This window comes from Narcine bancroftii, chromosome 9 (genome assembly GCF_036971445.1).
Source record: "Narcine bancroftii isolate sNarBan1 chromosome 9, sNarBan1.hap1, whole genome shotgun sequence".
In the NCBI taxonomy this organism is placed as follows: domain Eukaryota; kingdom Metazoa; phylum Chordata; class Chondrichthyes; order Torpediniformes; family Narcinidae; genus Narcine; species Narcine bancroftii.
In genome coordinates this window covers 32,758,061-32,777,032 of record NC_091477.1, presented here as the reverse complement: position 1 = coordinate 32,777,032, position 18,972 = coordinate 32,758,061, and the positions used below count along the sequence as shown (strand labels likewise).

At 39.6% G+C, this 18,972-nt stretch overlaps 1 protein-coding gene and 1 long non-coding RNA gene across 13 annotated transcripts in view; one reads left to right on the top strand and one right to left on the bottom strand.

The window, feature by feature from the left end:
* The window catches only part of LOC138743391 (uncharacterized), a 38,418-nt gene that overhangs the window by 12,746 nt on the left and 6,700 nt on the right, over positions 1-18,972 (top strand). Inside the window, exons 2-3 of one of the 2 annotated variants that reach the window (XR_011344854.1) lie at positions 9,350-9,585; positions 9,738-9,860. This is a non-coding gene — a long non-coding RNA (uncharacterized lncRNA). Of the gene's footprint in view, positions 1-9,349; positions 9,586-9,737; positions 9,861-18,972 lie in introns of those variants that run through there. The other variant, XR_011344853.1, reaches the window with a different exon arrangement.
* rnf44 (ring finger protein 44) overlaps positions 4,049-18,972 on the bottom strand; it is a 124,884-nt gene continuing 109,960 nt past the window's right edge. For all 11 annotated transcript variants that reach the window (XM_069898705.1, XM_069898715.1, XM_069898716.1 and 8 more), the window contains 5 exons: positions 14,183-14,289; positions 11,009-11,093; positions 10,732-10,853; positions 7,333-7,432; positions 4,049-5,443 (listed from right to left, as the gene is read on the bottom strand). In XM_069898705.1, coding sequence (XP_069754806.1) covers positions 5,381-5,443; positions 7,333-7,432; positions 10,732-10,853; positions 11,009-11,093; positions 14,183-14,289 — 477 coding nt within the window. In that variant the 3' untranslated portion in view covers positions 4,049-5,380. The remainder of the gene's footprint in view (positions 5,444-7,332; positions 7,433-10,731; positions 10,854-11,008; positions 11,094-14,182; positions 14,290-18,972) is intronic.

Here is an 18,972-nt window from a genome sequence, read left to right as displayed (position 1 = left end):
TTCTGGGAAAGAATGGAAACATTTAAATATGATAACATACTAAAAACATGTGGCAGTTGCGTAATTCAGCACTGATTGCGTGAGACTGACTATGGGTGATGTAACAATTGTGTAGCTAAAGAAGGGATAGGTTAAGACAGTTGATGCAAATAGTGGTCCTGAAAGTAATATTAGTAGTTCCAAGATATTATTTGCTACAGAATCCTAACTGGCAAAAGATTTTCGGCAATCATTACCAAATTTCCTGTTGGTAGCAAATGCATCACGTCCACTAGAAATCTGTACTTGTAGTTTCCTAACAAACATGTTAATATTTGCACAATTGGGTACTCATTAAAATGTGGGAAGGATTAGCCATTTCAAGTTGTTTGTTTTTGTTTGCAGGGAGTTTGAAGCATTATAGATGATGGGAAAGAGATCCATGAATATAGCTCAGTCAAGCGTGAAGAAATGGTGATAAGGTGGGAACGCTATGTGACATGGTAGAGTCAGGGCGTAAGAGCCTGACCATCCTGGAAAATTAAGTTTAAAAAGTGCTCTTTAAGTACAATAAATGAATTGAAGAAAAAAAACATTAGAACTGCATAAGAACATTTTAAATAGGTCTCCGAAAAGAAATAAATCTCTCACTGAACCATCCAGAGTCCAACGACTGGAGCAAGAAGATCGCCATCTGAGGCCTCCTGTCCAAATGAAGCCTGGGGCTGGAATGCAAGCTGCCTCCCAAGTAAGCCTTGTCCCCACTGGGATGTCTGCTGAAGCATCTCCGCCGCTGGAGAAGGGAGATGGCGTAGAAGATGACTTGCTGTACATGCACAAATTAAAAAGGGCCCCAGAGGCAGCTGGAGTAGCTAGCATTTTTGCAACAGGAAATCGGAGAGGACAGTGACAGTGAAGAGGAATAAGTAGTAATACAAGAAAAAGTTAGTTTCTACTAAAGGTAAAGATTAAAAAAAATCTAAGAAACATGAAGTTGAATACTCAAATGCAGACTTGTTGAGAGAATTGAGAGGACAATTAAAGAATACAAAATACAGATCAAAAAATATTTTGCAATTGTGAATAAGATGCAAGTTTCTTTGACCAATATCGACGAAAGAGTTAAAAATATGGAAGATGGAGTGGAACATGTACAGGGAAGAGTGGAGAATGAAACACTTGCATGGTTTATAAAAAGGAAAAAAAAACTTTGGAAAAAGGTGGATATATTAGAACATTTTAGTAGAAGAAATAACATTAAAATTGTTGGCCTCAAGGAAGGTATTGAAGGTCAAGATTCAATTTGATTTTTTTTCAAAAATGGATACCTGAAGTTTTGGAAGTGGAGAAGTTTGAACAACCAATTGCAATTGAGAGAGCACACAGAGCTCTCAGACCACAACCATCTTCAGATCAAAAGCCACGCTCCATACTGATCAAATGTTTGACATATCAAGATAAGAGGATATTGACTGCAGCGGCAGAAGGAGCAAAGGCAAGAAGTGGTCCACTTGATTGTCAAGGATGTGGAGTTTTATTCTACCCAGACGTAAACACAGCATTAGTGAAGCAAAGGAGAGAATTTAAGCAGATTAAAAATTCTCTTTGGCAAAAAGGGTATAGATTTATACTGCGTCATCCAGTAATTTTGAAGATCTTTTTGCCAGACAGTGGAAAAAAAAATCTTTTCAAATAGTGGCTGGGCAGGAGTTTGTGGTGACTAAATTAACATATTGGTTTAATTAAAACATTGTTTTTACATATGAAAGAATAATTAACAAATATCTGGTAAATATTGGGAAGGGGGGGTTGACTACTATAGAGTCATGTGTGTTTTTGTGGCATTTGCCGTATCATGGAGGGGGTAGCATGTGTATTATTTAAACAATGCTAATGGAGGGATTTTTGTATGTTCTTTAATTTTGATTGTTATGTGTATCATATTACTTATGTCTTAATTGCATTGTTCTTGGATTGCTGGGTAAGGTGTACTCTAACGGAAGATAATAATTGATTGAATTATTGGAGGAGGCAGATGGGAAGAGGAAGTCGGAACATAAGAATACAGCAAAGAGAAAGAGGGTATTGGCACACATTAAAAAAATTGAGAGTTGACTTAGATTTTTGCAAAAAACTCACTTTAATTGAAAAATAACATCAAAAATTAAAATGAGATTGGGTAGGATGTTATAGCCTCTTAATTTAATTTGATGGCGAGGGGAGTGGTAATTTTGATGAGGAGAAATCTTCCAGTTAAAATACAGAATGTAGTAACAGATCCAGCAGGGAGATGTGTAATAAATAGTACATTGTCAGATTTATTTAGAACTATGGACCCTTATGAATTTATTCAAGAAACATTTCTCAACTTAGCAGATGCTTATTAAAATATTTTAGTAGGTGGAGATTTTAATTTTTGTTTGGACTCAGCATTAGATAGGTTAACTAGAGTAGTGATAAGGACAACATCCATTTTGGCATTAATGAGAGAATTGAATTTAGTAGATGGAGAAGAATACATCCAAGAGAGACTATTCTTTTTATTCAAGTAGACTTCATTCTTATTCTAGAATTGATTTATTTTTAATGACAGCACATTGACCTGGTAGCATTATTGAATCTGAATATAAAACATGAATTTTATCAGATCGTTCACCTTTATTAATAACAGTTACAATGCCTGAATTGTCAAAATAGCATTAGCAGTTCCTTGGAAATCTAGGTATGGCATGATGGAATTCCGAGATGCATTAATGTGTTACCCTTGAGAAGATAACTTAAATTTAAGAAATAAATGACATATTTCTGCAAATTTTGCACCCATATTTATAAATTTCCTGTATAAATTTGTAGACTGTTTTCGAATCTAAGGGACTTGCGTTAACTTTCTCCACAAAGAACTTAATAGAATATATATTGGAGATCCGTGTGGTGAGTAACACTTTCTTTCCAACCCTTTCTGCTTTCTTTTCCCTTCATGTCTTTTTCTTTTGGGGTGTCCAGGGTGGGGGAGTAGAAATTTAACCATGGTGTATAATGGATTTATTTTTATATTTGTATCTTTTCAATTTTGTCAACGACTCCATGTACGGACTAACATTTTAAATATTCAAAAAATTGTGATAAATTAATTGACAAGCTAATTAACTTCAATATGGAAATGTATCATTTTCATACTTGGACTTCAATGCATATATTAATCATAGTTATTATTTCATTGTACATAAACTGACAAATATATACAATCTAACATCCATTTCAACAAAAAAAAAATGCAATCATGCTAGAATATTGTTAAGCTAGATCAAGAAGACAGTTACCTTAACAGATGATAATCAGGCTGTTAAGTTTGAAAGCCACTTGCCATATACTCTCACCACCTTCGCCAATTCTTCTATTCAGTTTTGTGGGTTCCAAACTCTTCCACTAGCTGGAGCAGGTGTCAGCTGGCAGGATGGACAGGTGGTCACGTTGGGAACTTGGTGTGTTCCTTCCACTCTTTCAGGTGGACATTAGTGGGCCATTGATGCATAGTCCCAAGCATTTCAATGCCATCATGAACGCCTCTCCACTTCAAGCATTTTCTTCATTTGAGCTATCGACAATGACCTCCTACACTTTGCCAAGGGAAGAAGTTGCTGAGAACAGAGGAAGATGTTCAAGGCTGTTCTCAAAACATCTTTGAAAGATGCTGAAGACCAGAGGAATCAGTCAAAACTGGATTACACTTGATAGTGATTCCAAAAAAAAAATCACATTTCAAGGAATCCTTTCAAGACCTGGGGTAATAGTAAAGCATTTACAGCAATTGAAATGAAAAAAGTGAAATTCCACTCCTGTAATGTAGCCATTGTGGCACTCATTGTATCCAGGATATGATTACCACTTACTTATAACTTAATTAGAAAAGGAAGATATTTACATAGATACACAGAACACAAACAGTAATGTGTCCATGATTCAACTTTGTGGGTCTCATCAACGTGAACCAATTTACTTTCCTGAAGTCACGGTAGCAGCAGCAAATTCACAAGTTGAAAAATGAAACTCAGCCACGAAACATGGTTTATATTGGTATACATCATACATTTATTAGTGAACAACCCTCTCAAATCAGCCACAACAATAAAAAAATGATTGCACTACCTGGTAAAGCATAACTAGCAACTTTCATAAAAAAAGTACAAATCTGTTAAAAATTTTGTCTCTGAAACAATTTGGTTTACAGATGTATAATACATTATAACTAGTTATGTTAAATGCTACAACAATATGATTCAAATGGGATGAAAACACAAAATGTTTAGCATCAGAACCATTTCCTATATATATATTAGCAAATTTCAAATACATACATGGCAAAATGAGGTAACTGTAACTGTGCAAGTACCAAAGCAAAAATCTTCCTAACACAGAACACAGGGCCCTGGCCCCTGGCCAATGGGTCTCCTACAGAGTCCACCGTCCCTCAGGTCAGGACTAATTAAAACAGTAAACAATCCACTATCCCACCACATAAATCATTGGTAAACAATTGGTGGCATCTACAGAGCAATCAACAACCACAAATCCTAAAATAATTTAGCTGCTTGGAATAATTTTTGCACCACAAAGGCTGTGAGCTTAGGTATGTGTGCAGTACAGTGCATGGCAGTAATAGCTGAGCACAGATTCCCACCCCCACCCACAGCTGGATAGAGCTAGTCATCACCAGTCCAAGCTGGCCGGACACGCATGCATATGTGCACATTAAATATTTTCCCTCCTCTAATCTTTCACTCCAACACATTCACGCACTGTTATTCATGCAAACAATACAGGAAATATTTTGGAAGTGGTTAGGATAGTGTGTGCAAAAGCACACAGGAGAACTAGACCAGTGTATGGTACAAATACAAGAAAACATGGATAGGTACATTCAGACATTATACAGATAACATACACGCGCGCACATACAACTCAACCATCCTACTTCGCTCCATCAGTACAGTATGCTGGAGGGTTTATTGGGCAGAGTACCCCATCGTCTTCCACCTACTGTTTCTTATCGAGCATATGATGAAATCACAACCCCTTGAATTTCGTGTCAATACTTGGAATGATCCATACAAACTATAAAATGTTAATACACATCAAAATACACGCAGGTTAAAATCTTTGGAGTTTGGAACACAATGTTAGTACAACACAACTCCATAACTGTTTCTAAGCGAAGATACTAGGTGTTTGCTGAAGTCATCAAATCGCACGGTGCAAACAGAGGTAACAGGACTCCAGATAAGATCCTAGATTGCTGTTGTTCAAGGGGAAGGCTTAAGGTAACAAGGATGCGTGGGTGAACATTGTGCTCTTCCCCACATCACCTAGGTAACGTCTTCAATATTGCGCTGCAGAAATGGCTTCACTCTAGATCTCGGTGAACTTCAGAAGCATCGGCTCGACAGATAGGACATGTACGATTGGTCTGGGTAAAGAAGGAAAATTACTTTTGCAACTACAATTGCTGCCAAAAGGGCATCATAATTAGTAAAACTTAATGCTTTAATGTAAACTAGCAATTTCTTAAGTAAACAGGATAGAGAAGAATAAAAAAAAAATCAGTGAACTTGGATGCTCTTCTGTAATGTGATGTTACACCAGCGACCCAGGTTCAATCCTAATGAATGTGGGTAGAATGAAATAAGTCGTCAGATTGGTGAAAGGTGGACAGTTGATGGTTGGCACGGACCTTGTGGGCTGTTTCTGTGGTTTGTCTATGATCGCACGGCAGTGCAGGCCTACACTTTCCAGTGTATATGGATAACCCAACCTTGAAAAATGTGAGTCGCGTTAAACAAGGGCAGGACCAGAATGCCCTCTCTTCTTCAAATTTAATATCAAACTAATTCAGCTCCCTGAATCAAGGATGGCCCCTTGGGCAGATAGTTGGTGACTCTAACAAATGAATCAAAGATTTTTCCAGGATGAAAGCTATTTGAAAAATAATTTGTATTTAACATAATAAATAATCCTGCATGTAAACCTCTAACTTTAAAAGATGCCTATCACTGAAATTGAAAAACGGAGCTGGTCTATTTCAAGCTGTGTCCTTTGAAAATCCCACTTTCAGCATATTTATTTCAGCATTGCTCAAGTAACCTAAATGCCCATGATGCAGATTATTCCCTTATGTGCATATTCATGTGTCTATTAGAAGGCTCCTAAATGCTATCAGCTATGAAATCTATGATAATAATTCACTGTTACACATATAGAGCACCCTCAGGGACATAAAAATATGATTTCTGAAACTAAATTGAAACAATAAACTTACTGAAAGCTATTCTATAAACAGAAAATACTTTTTGTTTGAGTTTGTAAGTACAGTAGAAACACAGGACAGTTTAGAAAGGTGTTATATTTAACCTCCAACCCAGCTGAAGGAAAATCACCCCAGCACCTGTTTCTGGTTACAGCCCTGATACCCTTGTAGGTAGAACAGATTTGTTAGAGTAGGAGAAGTTAGAGTAGAGCAAGTTGTGATTTTCTTTTTTTGCCCCTTCACCTGGAGAATAGTGCTGAATCCTAATGAACAATTACAGTATGCCTATGGGGGATTGGTAGATAAGTGAATTTGCCAGTTGCTAGAGATTGAATGTTGCCTGATTGACGAACTGGCTGCGGTGGGGGATGTTATTTTAAACTCTCATAATTTTTACCTATTTACTTTCCGCGATTTTGTTTCGCTGGTTGCTTGAGGCTGCCAGTTGTGTAAGTTCTGGATAACAAGGATTTTTACTGTATTTAGTAGAGGTTCTATTTGGAATCAGAATTGAAGGGGCATTGCAATACTACAGGCTAGTTGAAAATAAATTTTTAATATTTTACCAATAACTAACATTCATCTGTCAACATAGATTGATGTCATTGTAAAGAAAATTTTAAGACAAATTGGAAAAACAACAGATCATTAGTAAAAGGTTCTAAGTTCTCCCACTAATGGATCAAAAATAGACATGAGTACGTTCTGTTGAGCATCTAACACTTAATAATTTATAGCAGACGGACAATGATCTTGGCAGAGATACAAGCATCTTCAGAAGTCGCCATTCTCAAAGGGGACCATAAAGCTCCCCCCCCCCCCCACCCCAACTCCAGGCCATAGCACCAATTATAAAATCTTTTTATGTAGTTTGGAGAAGTGCAGAAGAAACCAACTACATTTGACTGCTTCACAGGGAAGGGGGTCCATAAACGTTGAGCAGAGTCCTAAGGGGGGGCCACAGCCAAAAAACAGGTTGAGAATGGCTGTTCTTAAAAAATAATCATTCATCAATCATCGACCATCAGACCCATTCAAAACCATTTTATTACCTTCAGCCATTTATCAACACACTTGGCGTGGAACTCATGGTTGCAGGGTAAGACTCTGAGTAGCTGCCTTGACTCAAAATCGCTGAAGCACACTACACACCTGGAATGAATATAAAAATGTGTGGTTATTATGTGCTTAAATTACAGACCATGGTGCATCACAGAAATGTACTTCTCATCCAAGACTGCAATTCGTATGTAACTGATACACTTTTCATTGTGTATCAACTGTTTATTCTGTATAGAGTTATGAAGGTTCTTAACTGCGCATGCCATCCCCCACCCCTCCCCGATAAGTTCTGTTAACAAATATAAATGTAACTGCAATGAAACTCAAAATAGTAGTATTTATTTTTTTATGAAGCTGTTAATTCAGCATCAATACTGCATGGATCAATTGACATTATAGGTTGTAACTCTAATTCGGTGACGTTGGGATCTGGTCATTGCCAGACCGCAGCAAGTGCTGGAAAACAGAAATTAACCCCCTAATGGAACCCCCTATGCAAACATATCAAAGGTAGATCAAAGCTTAAAACAGGAAATAATATTGTGGGGGGGCATGATTAGCATAGCGGTTAGCGTAACGCCTTTACAGCGCCAGTGATCGGAGCCAGGGTCCCGTGCTACCTGAAAGGAGTCTGTACAGTGAAACCTTGATTTTATGTGGACCCGATTTAAACGCAAATTTGGATAACGCCATGAGTCATGGGATTTGGGGATGCTGGGCAAAATACAAGTACAGTGAAACCCCGATTTAGCGCGATCCCGGTTTTTTCAGGACGAGCTTTTATGGACCCCAACGATTACGTTAGAGTGGGATTTCACTGTACCAAGAGCAGCTGATTCAAACGTGCTGGTCCATGGGAGTTGCTGGACCACCTGGCAAAGAGAGCTGTAGAGTCCCCTATGGGTAATAGTGAGATGCAGAAGAGGAATCATTATCGATTGTGGAGAAGGTGGAGTTGTTGCAGAACCTTGATAGTGGCGTATCTGTGTGTCGTCTAACAGAAGATTATGGTGTGGGATCATCCACCATTTATGATTTGAGGAAACAAAGAACAGTTGTTGAAGTTTTACAGCAAGAGCGATGACCACAGACTGATGAATAAAAGGAAAACTTTGCAGAGGGCAAAAAAAGTAGATAAAGTGGTTATTGAATGGGTGCAACAACAAAGAAGTGAATGCATGTCACCAACTGGTCTGCTTGTAATGAATCAAGCTCGAAAATTCCATTAAAAACCCAACCTTGGTTGGCTGCAAAACTTTAAGTGTCACGGTATAAAATATCTTAAAATCTGTGGTGAAAAAGCTTCTGTAAATTATGATGCATCTGAATGTAACATAGATGAATTTGCTAAAATGATACCTGATCAAAACCTTAACCCAGAACTTTCTACTGGCGTTACCTTCCAAGAAAGACATTAACAACCACAGATGAAAAAGCACCATCAGGTTTCAAGGACGCTAAGGACAGGGTGACCGTTCTTGAATATGCAAATGGTGCAGGCACACACAGGTTAAGGTTGGCAATACTTGGAAGAGGCCAACATCCTCGCTGCTTTAAAGGTGTAACAAGGTTAACTGTGCATTATTATGCCAAAAGGAAAGCATGGGTAACGTGAGAATTTTTTTCTGATTGGTTCAATAACCACTTTGTACCGGCTGCACGCACACATTGTACAGTTGTCCGAAGAAAACTGCAAAATTTGTTTTGCTGAAGTTCTTCTGAGAAATAATGTGTTCAGCATTTATCTTCCCCCTAACGTTACATCGTTAATACAGCCTTGCAACCAAGAAATTTTACACTCAATGAAGAGCAATAACAAGGACTTTTTTTCTGAACTGTGTGTTCTATGAAGTCAACAGAGCCATATGGATTAAAGTCTTCATTAAAATTTTCACTCTAAAGGATGTAATTTATGGACTTGTTAATACACGGAGAAATATAAAACATTATAACATGCTTGGCATAGACTTTGGCTGTTAACAATGTTCAATGAAAATTAACCTACAGGTGAAGACTTGGAAGGTTTTCGTGTCAGTAACGAGAGGAGGATGATCGCTAACCTCATTGCTTATGCCAGAAGCGTTGCCACAGAAAATATTGGCAAGTTGGAGGCAGCCAACATCAAAGAAGTGCTGAACATTGACAATTGTGCATTCCTGGAGTAATGGAGAAATTGCTGAAATCGTATTCCATACCGATAAGCACGAGTAAAGTTATGAAGAGGATGAAGACATTGTGCACAGGTGAAAAAAACCCTATTGATGATATGGTTAAAATGTGCGATCTGTTAATTGGTGGAATGGAACAACATTCATTTATAAGTAAGCATGAGATTATGGGTGTTTATTCAATTAAAGAGAAACTGCCTAAACAGAATCCTTTTTTAATTATACAGATGACACTGGAAGAAGTCTTTAAAGAGTTCATTCTGACCATAATGTTTGAGCTGTAATGTGTGTTTACTGCATTTGCACTGTTTGAGATGTCTGTAAAATTAAAATAAAACAGGCTAGAGATATTATGGTCTTTTATGGTCTTATTTATCAAAATTTATTTAACATCCTCTTTGTGCGATTTTGAAATATCAGATTTGCTTAAAGGGACTGCCATTTTGAAATGATTCAGAAATCCAGAAGGTTCAAAACAACAGCAGTGTCCAGTCCCATTGATTGGGATAAAAGTTTAGGCACCTGTATTCGAAACCCCAGGTTAGAGATTGAGGGTGGAGGTCAGAGTTGAGGGCAATATCTTGGAAAGTTGGATTTCCAATCATCAAGTACAAAATTGAAGTTCCTTTGAACAGCGTTCAGAAAGTCTGTTTGAAGATCCTGATTCTTTTTCCCTCTTCGCGTTGTGCCAAGGTTTAAAAATAGTTTTCAATGTCAAAGAGGCATAGCTCCCATTTCAGACAGGTCATGGTAAGTGATGCCAGAAAGTGAGTGGCAGTGTGCAAGATGCAGTGAAGGCTGCCTAGGAAAAGAAAGCTGGAAAGAAACACTCTCTGCAATGGAGAAGTCATTCTCCTATAGCAAGAAGTAGTTCAATACCAGTATTTATCTGCTGACAGCAAACTATAATTAGATGAAGGCAACACATTTCTGCCTCAGCCTATTGCATTCTGACATTTGCTGCTTCCTCGACAGAAAAGGTAATCTTTTTAAACCTTAAATCATTCTAACTTTGTTTCATTGCTGACAGAATGGACTGCAACTCAAGCTCACTGTGTTATTTCCACCCATAATAGAGTTAGACTGGCAATGTAGCACTCTATGTGAAGCTTATTTGGAAAGGGTGAAGATTCTTTATTCCATTCTTCCATATTTCCTTATGTTGGAATGGGGAAAACAAATCAGAATGAAAGATGAGCAAACAGTATACATTTTACTTACAAGGTTTGTTCTGACTGGTGGTTTTCAGGATTAAACCGGTAGGACGGAAGCTGCTCTATGTCTGCTTTGGTGAGCCCCCGTGGCTTAGCTTCTCCCAATCGCTCAGCCAAGTTTAGCAGTGCCTATAAACACAAAATGGCAATGAGAGTAGAAGGGTGAATACAAATAAATACTGAAAATTAAATGAAAGGCAATCTGAAAACTGGAAGCGTAGTTGTTTCTCACTTAGAGGTTCAATGAATAAAAGTCCATGAAATGATAAATGAGAATTACACACCTCATAATTTTCAACTTCTACATCCTCCACCTCGAGCTCTACACTGATAGCTGGTCCCACAGCAGGAGGCACTGGAAGCATTGATCTGTGTTACAGGAAACAAGTAGTAATTTGATTTTCCAAATGAAAATAGACATTACGACAAATCCTTCATTAGTTCGTAAGTTATATGCTCTGTCAGGATAGTTCCCAGATTCACTTTTAAATGGTCTCCTTCCATACATACACAAGAGAATTTAAGTTCTAACTTTAACAAAAAACAGTTAAACTGAAAAAGTCTTGATCATTTATTGACTGATGTGTAGTATTATATACCAGTGGAGACACCTAACAGAAAAGTTATCAATAAGATTGTGTTACGAACTAACAAATCTTTTAAATTTTGTTTTGGACTAAAGGGACTTTGTTAGCACCAACACAGGAACAGCAATGGAAAATCTACCAATTCAAAATAATAGTTTTTAATTAAACTATTAACAACATAACATTTCTTACTTATCTGTAAACTTACTTAACTCTAAACTTAAATCCACTATGTGCAGATGTGTGTGTGTGTGTATAAAATTAAAGTCCCACTCTGAAAAGTCAATCTTTTAAAGTTCAGCATCATCTTAGTCTTGCCTGAAGGTCTTAAACTCCAAGTTCAGAAATAGTTATAAAGTGCTTTTAAACACTATATCTTCAGGCCTTTTTATTCACAATGTGGTTATTTTCTTCCACGATGAATTCACAAACCAAGACAAGGGTTAAATGAAGTCGCCAAACACAAAAATAGACCCAGTATAAATCTGTTCTTTGCAAAAGAGACAATGAAATGGTCTTCCTTATTTCAAAAGCCACTTATTCTGCGTTTCCCTTTTGCCAGGAGTAACACACAACTGGACCAATTCTAATTACTGTAACTCAACACTGACTTTCACAAGCTTTCAACTCCTGTGTCACAGGGGTTTTTTGACTTTTGTACACAAAACTGAATTATTCCAAAAACTGAACTAAAAATGTCTGAATTCGGTAATATATTTCTCCAAATCACGTGACCATTACTTAATCACTGAGTTGAGTCCCAATTCTTAGAAGCCACATGACCATTGGTTTTATTTCTACTAAAATTCCTTTTTCAAAACCATTCCATATCCATAACAACCTCTGACCTCATCTCTGTTCAAGAGGCTGAAGTGGCTTTGACTAAAAACAGATGGCTTCCTCAGCAGTTCTTGAATAATTAAGACCCACTTGAAATTCATTAGCTCTGTCTGTCCAAGACATGTTGACCAAGAGAATGAACACTCTTCTCAGAAAACAATGGTTCTCTAAATGTGCTGTGACCTGTGAGTGACCCTGTACCAACCCACAGCTAACTTACTAAGAATAAAGGTACAATATTTGAACTCTTATAATTTACTTTAAGACATTTTTATTAAAAAAATATAGTTTAACATTAAAGGTTAACACAAATCCATTACAATTGAAAGAGTGCAGAGAAGATTTACCAAGATGTTGCCAGGACTTGAGGAACTGAGTTACAGGGTAAGGTTAAACAGGTCAAGACTTTATTCCCTGGAACATGGAAGAATCAGGGGAGATTTGACAGAAGTATACAAAATTATAAGGGGTAGAGAGTAAATGCAAATTGCTTTTTCTACTGAGCGTAGGTGAGATACAAGCCAGAGGACATAGGTTAAGTGTGAAAGGGGAAAGGTTTAAGGCAGGGGTGTCAAACTCAAATTGACGGAGGGCCAAAATTAAAAACTTGGACTAAGTCGAGGGCCGAACTAAATATTTATTGAAAATTTTCAACAACATCTGCATGTTTTCTCTTCTTTCAACATATGTAATGTTAAACTTTTTCTTATTAAAATAAATGTTTAATAATAGTTTTGGATAAACTCTTTCATTGTCATCGTCATTGGCCCATTTCCTTTAGCGTCTGAAACCGTGCACATGACGAGTCAATGAGGGATAAATAAAGCAGTGGTCTTCAAACTTTTTCTTTCCACCCACAGACCACCTGAAGCAATCCCTTACTAATCACAGAGCACCTATGGCACAGGGACGCGAGTGGAAAGAAAAAGGTTGAGAACTGTTGTATTGTGATAACTCCACATCTGATTAGGTTAATTGTTAGGCAAGTGGTCAGAGAAGGATCCCCACCACCACCCCCCAACCCCAAGAAAGGCTTAAATCACAGGAACAAAATAAGCTTCCGTCTCACTGCTCCCAATCTTACACACAGTCCTGATGTGGAATGTGGGGTCGCAGCTCCACGTTCACCCGAGTTCAGGTGCTGTCTGTATGGAGTTTGTACGCTCTCCCCTTGTCTTGGACCAACAGGTCGGTCGCCTGACGAAGGCACCCGAACCCCCTGTTGAAACGCCGGCGTCCGGGGCGGTGGAGGAATTGGCTGAGAAGAGCGTGTTGCTCCCACCCCCCTCCCATGGTTGGAGAGGGATTAAACTGCGATCTCACGGCGCCGGGCTCGTCTCCAACAAGAGGAGCGGGAGGCAGGGTCCGCCGCGCACGGAGCGAGGGGGAAGGTATCACCAACGAGACGTTCGGTCCGGTGTCGCCGCTGAAGCGCAGACCCAGCGAGGATGGTCCCCAACTCCAGCCGCGTCTGTGTGTCCGGGAGCCAGGCGGGCTGAGTGCGGCGCTCCGATCCCCGGGATTCGGGACTCCGAGATCCCTCCACACCTCCGGCGTCTTCATTTTCACCTTCAGTGTGCATGTGCTATACTGGCGCGGCGGCCAGCGGGCCAACTCTAATATATATTTAATATGATCTTGCAGGCCAAATATAATTATATCGCGGGCCAAATTTGGCCCGCAGGCCAGAGTTTGACATGTGTGGTTTAAGGGGAACATGAGAGGGAATTTCTTCACACAGAGACCAGTGCAAATATGGAACAAGCTGCCAGCTGATGTAGGGAATGCTCAATTTTGGCATTAAGAACAATTTGGATAGGTGCATGAATGGGAAGGATATGGACTTGGTGCAGGTCTGTAGGATGAGGTTTTCTAATAATTCGATTATTGAAAAATAAAGTTCAAAGCTTAACAATATACATTATTGTTCAGAAGGCAGCTGTAGCAGCTTGTGATACTTCACAGTTAAATTCAGAACAGATTTCAGTTTGTGGAATACATTTGGCTCAATAGTCACAAAGGATCACTTACAAGAAATATGGCAAGAAGCTGGGGTAATAGGGTGGAGGTGGTGGCAAAGGCTGCTGTAAGCGGTATCGTTGTCCAGTCATTCTCCTTGGCATAACATGTGGGTATGGCTATTGAAAAGAAAACAGCATATTTCAATTACAACTCTGACAGCTTCTCCCTGTAATATATTCATTTCAGACCATTATCAGACATTCCCAGATATACTTTTTATAGATTATAACAGAATACCTCTCCCAATCTATGATGTCAAAGACTCCAAAGAGAAAATGGGGCATTTATAGAACACAGATAATATGGTTAAGTAACCAATTAATCTTGCAATAAAATATTTATTATCAAAATTTACAAATTCCATAAATTAAGAAATGTAAACTCAAATATTTTAAAAATCACGTGACAAAGATCAAATTTAAACTCTCAAATTCCATATTCCTTACATTATAGGAGGCATTTTCAGCCCATCAAGACTAGTTGGTTCCCTCATTAATTTCCCCTGTAATCTATTTTTCAAATTACTATCAACTCCTCCAATCAAACTACACACTTATGGAAATTTACAGCATTCCATTAACCTTCCAACATGCACTTATTTTTTTTTGGTCACGGAAGGAAGTCGAAGCATCTCAGGCAAACCCACAGGCACAGTGAGAACAAGCAGTAAACACTTGAGGTTAGGATCGAACCCGTTCATGAGAACTGTGAGGCAGTAGCTCTTCTAGCTGCACAATTATGCATGAAAGTAAAAGTGCATGAAAGTCTGCTAATGAGGACTAAAATAACATCATTCCTTGTTTCCCACACAAGCTGCAACAGCTCGGACACTCTGAAATCTGACACTGCTTACCCCTCCCCCTCTCCCAGCTTCTCGCCTTTCTCAAATTGCTCAAGGAACAAGTTCTGATTCAGCATCCATCTAAACAAGACCCACCTCAGGGACAGGTTACATGCTAGTACCAATTAGGATAAACATGGACGTCTGCCAGCCAAATCTGGATGCAGACTAGCAGCCCAATTCCCAATAGATGCATTCCTCATTCTAGCATTTTATACTTACACATTTCCATTCTGCCTGCAATCCAGGGAGGCCTCTCAGGAGAATGTTTGAAAGCATGCAAATGAAACAACTGTATCTGGACATACTAGTATGTTACCGTAGCCACTTTCAGGTGCATCCTCCGCCTTGAGGGCAGCTGCAGGAGCGGATCCCAGCCTGAAGACTCACCTTTCAGGTGCAACCCTAAAAGGCTGCCACAGCCAACCTGAAAGGGCCTGTTTCTCCAGAGGCGCCTTGTTGCGCCTCTGCATCTGAAGGAGGTGGGGCAACTGGTGCCACCTGTCATAAATATGCGGCATAGCAATGGCAGTCTTCCCTGCCCATAATCCCCCACGTAGATGGAAATGCTCGGCGTTTCCCACAGTTCCAGCTGCGTGGGAGTTTATGGGTAGGATCGACCGCCATTACTCTGCCACATTTTGAGCAGCCCCTGTCCTGACGGCTAGTGCCGGCTGCCCCTTCCCCGTTGCCTGAGCCCCCCTCCCTGCTGCCTGACAGACCCTGCCTTACTGGGGAGGGGAAGTCGGTGGTACGTTGGGGCAGGGGCAGCTGGGAGGGGGAGGCTGTCAGTTCGTGTGGCGGGGGTGGTTTGTCAGGGATGGTGGTGGAGGCTGAAATATTAGGGGCATTTAAGAGACTCCTAGAAAGGTACATGGATGGAAGAAAAATAGAGGGTTATGGGATAAGGGGTTTAGTACTTTTTTTTAAGGAATATACGAGTCGACACAACATCAAGGGCCAAAGGGCCAAAGGGCCTGTACTGTGCTGTCATGTTCTATCCATTTGTCTATCTATTTACTTACTTAAGGAGGAGCAGGCAATTACATTAAAAAAAAAAGAACCATCTTGGAAGGATGGAATGTGTGACAACCATATTAACCTTGTATGAGGTCCCAAAGAAACTTGACAGTTCTGTCCACTAGAAACTTTACAGGCGAGGCTGTAAATCACATGGATGGAGAGATGGATCAACAGGGACAAGTTGTGGGGGAGGAGGGTTTCAGATGTCTTGGGGGGAGGTCAGTGGCAGTTGGGGGTCATCACACCATCTGATGGTGCAAGCCAGAGAAGTGATTGGGTTATAGTGGTGAGGATTAGGGAAGCAGACAGCCAAATGTGAGAGTGGAGATCGTAGCAATACTGTTGAGATGAATGGGGGCTGTGATTTGGGGATATGAAGACAATTTGCATAATGAAACAGCTGCTTGGCAGGTTGTGTCCAGAAGGTTAGATCACCTGGGATCCTAGGTCAGTTGGCCTATTTGATTCAAAACTGGTTTGATGGTAGGAGAAAGGGTGTGTTAGTGGAGGGTTATCTCTCAGTTTGGAGGCCTGTAACCAGCGGTGTGCCAGGTCTGGCTCCATTGCTATTTTTCATATCATTAACATGATTAGTAAATTTGGAGAGGACACCAAAATTGGTGGTATAATGAACAGTGAGGAAGGATATCTAAATTTACAACTGGATCCAGATCATTTGGGAAGGTGGGCCTTGGTGTGACGAGTGAACTTTAATTCTGACACGTGTGAGGTGCTGTACATTAGTAAGTAAAATCATGGCAAGACTTACATAGCAAGTGGCAGGGCACTGGAGAGTGATGTGGAACAGAGAGACCCAGAGGTTCAGGTGGATAGTTCTATGAAAGTGGCAACTCAGGTGGGCAGGATGGGAAAGGCAGCATATGGGAGGCTTGGCTTCAATGGGCAGGGAATTGAGTATGAAAGTTGGGACCTCATGATGCAGGTATACAAGGCATTGGTGAGACCATACTTGGAGTACTGTATGCAGTTCCGGTATGCCAGCAATAGGAAGGATATCAATAAGATGGAATGGGGTTTAAAGAAGATACACCAGGATGCTGCCAGGATCAGAGGGCCTGAAGTTTGACAGGGTAGAGCAGCCATTCTCAACAGAGGCCCTACCCTGGGGGCCACAGCACATTTAAGTAAAAGCCTTTTCACCTCATGTAACATAAATATTTTAAATGTTTTTCTTTTAAAATGTAGTTAGTAGGAGAAAAGTATGGGGAAAAAAACAAAATGACTACTTCACAGGGAAGGGGGCTCAAAAATTTAGAGCAAAGTCCTGGTAGGAGGAAGTGGTGGTCCATAACTGAAAGAAAGGTTGAGAATGGCTGGCTGGCAGGTGATCTTAAAGAGATATACAAAGCCATGAGGGGCATAGATAAAAGTGAATGCTCACAGTCTACATTGAGATTCAATTCCCCAGTCAGAACTCTGATCCAATGAGCGTGCTTGTAGCAATTTAGGTGTCTTGAATACATAAAACATCATGTATGTCTGGCAGTTTGCATATTATTTACATCATAGATAGGTTTTGGATCTAACTTGGGAAAGAGCACCCATCATCGTACAAAACACCTGGTTGCACCCACAAATCATTTTAGACAAAATTCACTTGCACCATGCAACAACAACAAAAAAAAATCACTGCTCTAGAATAATTTGGAGTTCTTTGTTTTATTTGCTGTCTATCTGTATAAATTTCTCTTATCGTGACAAATCTTTCATCTCAAAGTACAAACAGGGCAGCAAATAAGTGGAGATCACATTTCTCACTGGTGAAATATACCTACGACCTACAATTTCTCACTTCTGATGCCCTACACTGATGAACAAGAGTAGGTCCTAATTGATCAACTGACTCTCCACAATGCCACCAGAATCCTGCTATGATTAATTACACAGAAAAAAAAACAAGCCTCTATTTATTGTTACTAACGAGACAGCCATTGCCTTTCTATCCATCAATCCAAGTCACATCTGTGCAAGCGATCGTATATTTTCTTCACGGCAAAATGTATATCTTGTTCCCATCTGTTGAAAGGCCGCACGGTGGGTGTGGCAGTTAGCGCCACGCCTTTATAGCCTTTATATCGATCAGGACCGGACCTGGGTTCGAATCCCACGATGTCTGTAAGGAATTTGTACATTCTTCCTGTGGAAGACCTTCTGCATGGGTTTTGTCCGGGGGCTCCGGTTTCCTCTCACCATACCGGGGTGTAAGTTAATGGGGTGTAATTGGGTGGCACAGACTCGTAGGGCCGAATTGGCCTGTTACGGTGCTGTATGTCTAAATTTTTAAAAATAAAATTTTAAAAATATATACTTTGCTGTAAATGGCATTGTCTCTCCCTGAATAATCTGGCATTTTTGTAAACATTCCTTTTTATGGTGCCCACATAAATGAAGCGCAGATTGAGCCAATAATATTCATCGACAACAATGTCAAAGCTTTCATTAAATATTATGATAACTTTTAGATATTTCTATTCCTCAAATAGTTGCCTTCTCTGCAATAAGTTATTTTGCTATCTTAGATTGCCATGAAGGATTTGTTTTTCTGGAATCTTGGTGCAAGTGTGAAGCACCTCCTGAACATCAAGTTCGCCAGTTAAGGGAATTGGTGGCATAAGATTTGATATGCCCAAGAATCCCACAGGGCTGATACAAGACAAATGTACCTGCTACTGGCTTAAAGTCTCTCCGGCATTGTGTGTTTTTACTAGCTTAAAGCAAATCACTTAACTGCAGTCAAATCAGAAATAGTCGATTCTGGAATTAGATCAAATTAAATGGGTCACTATTAAAAAGAAAACAAAATGGTGACATCAACTGGAGCAACAAAGAGATGCTAAACTGATCAAGGCAGAGAAACAACATTCATTACTTAGTTCTCTAGTAATGTGATTTTCTGACACCTTGGATTTGTTGT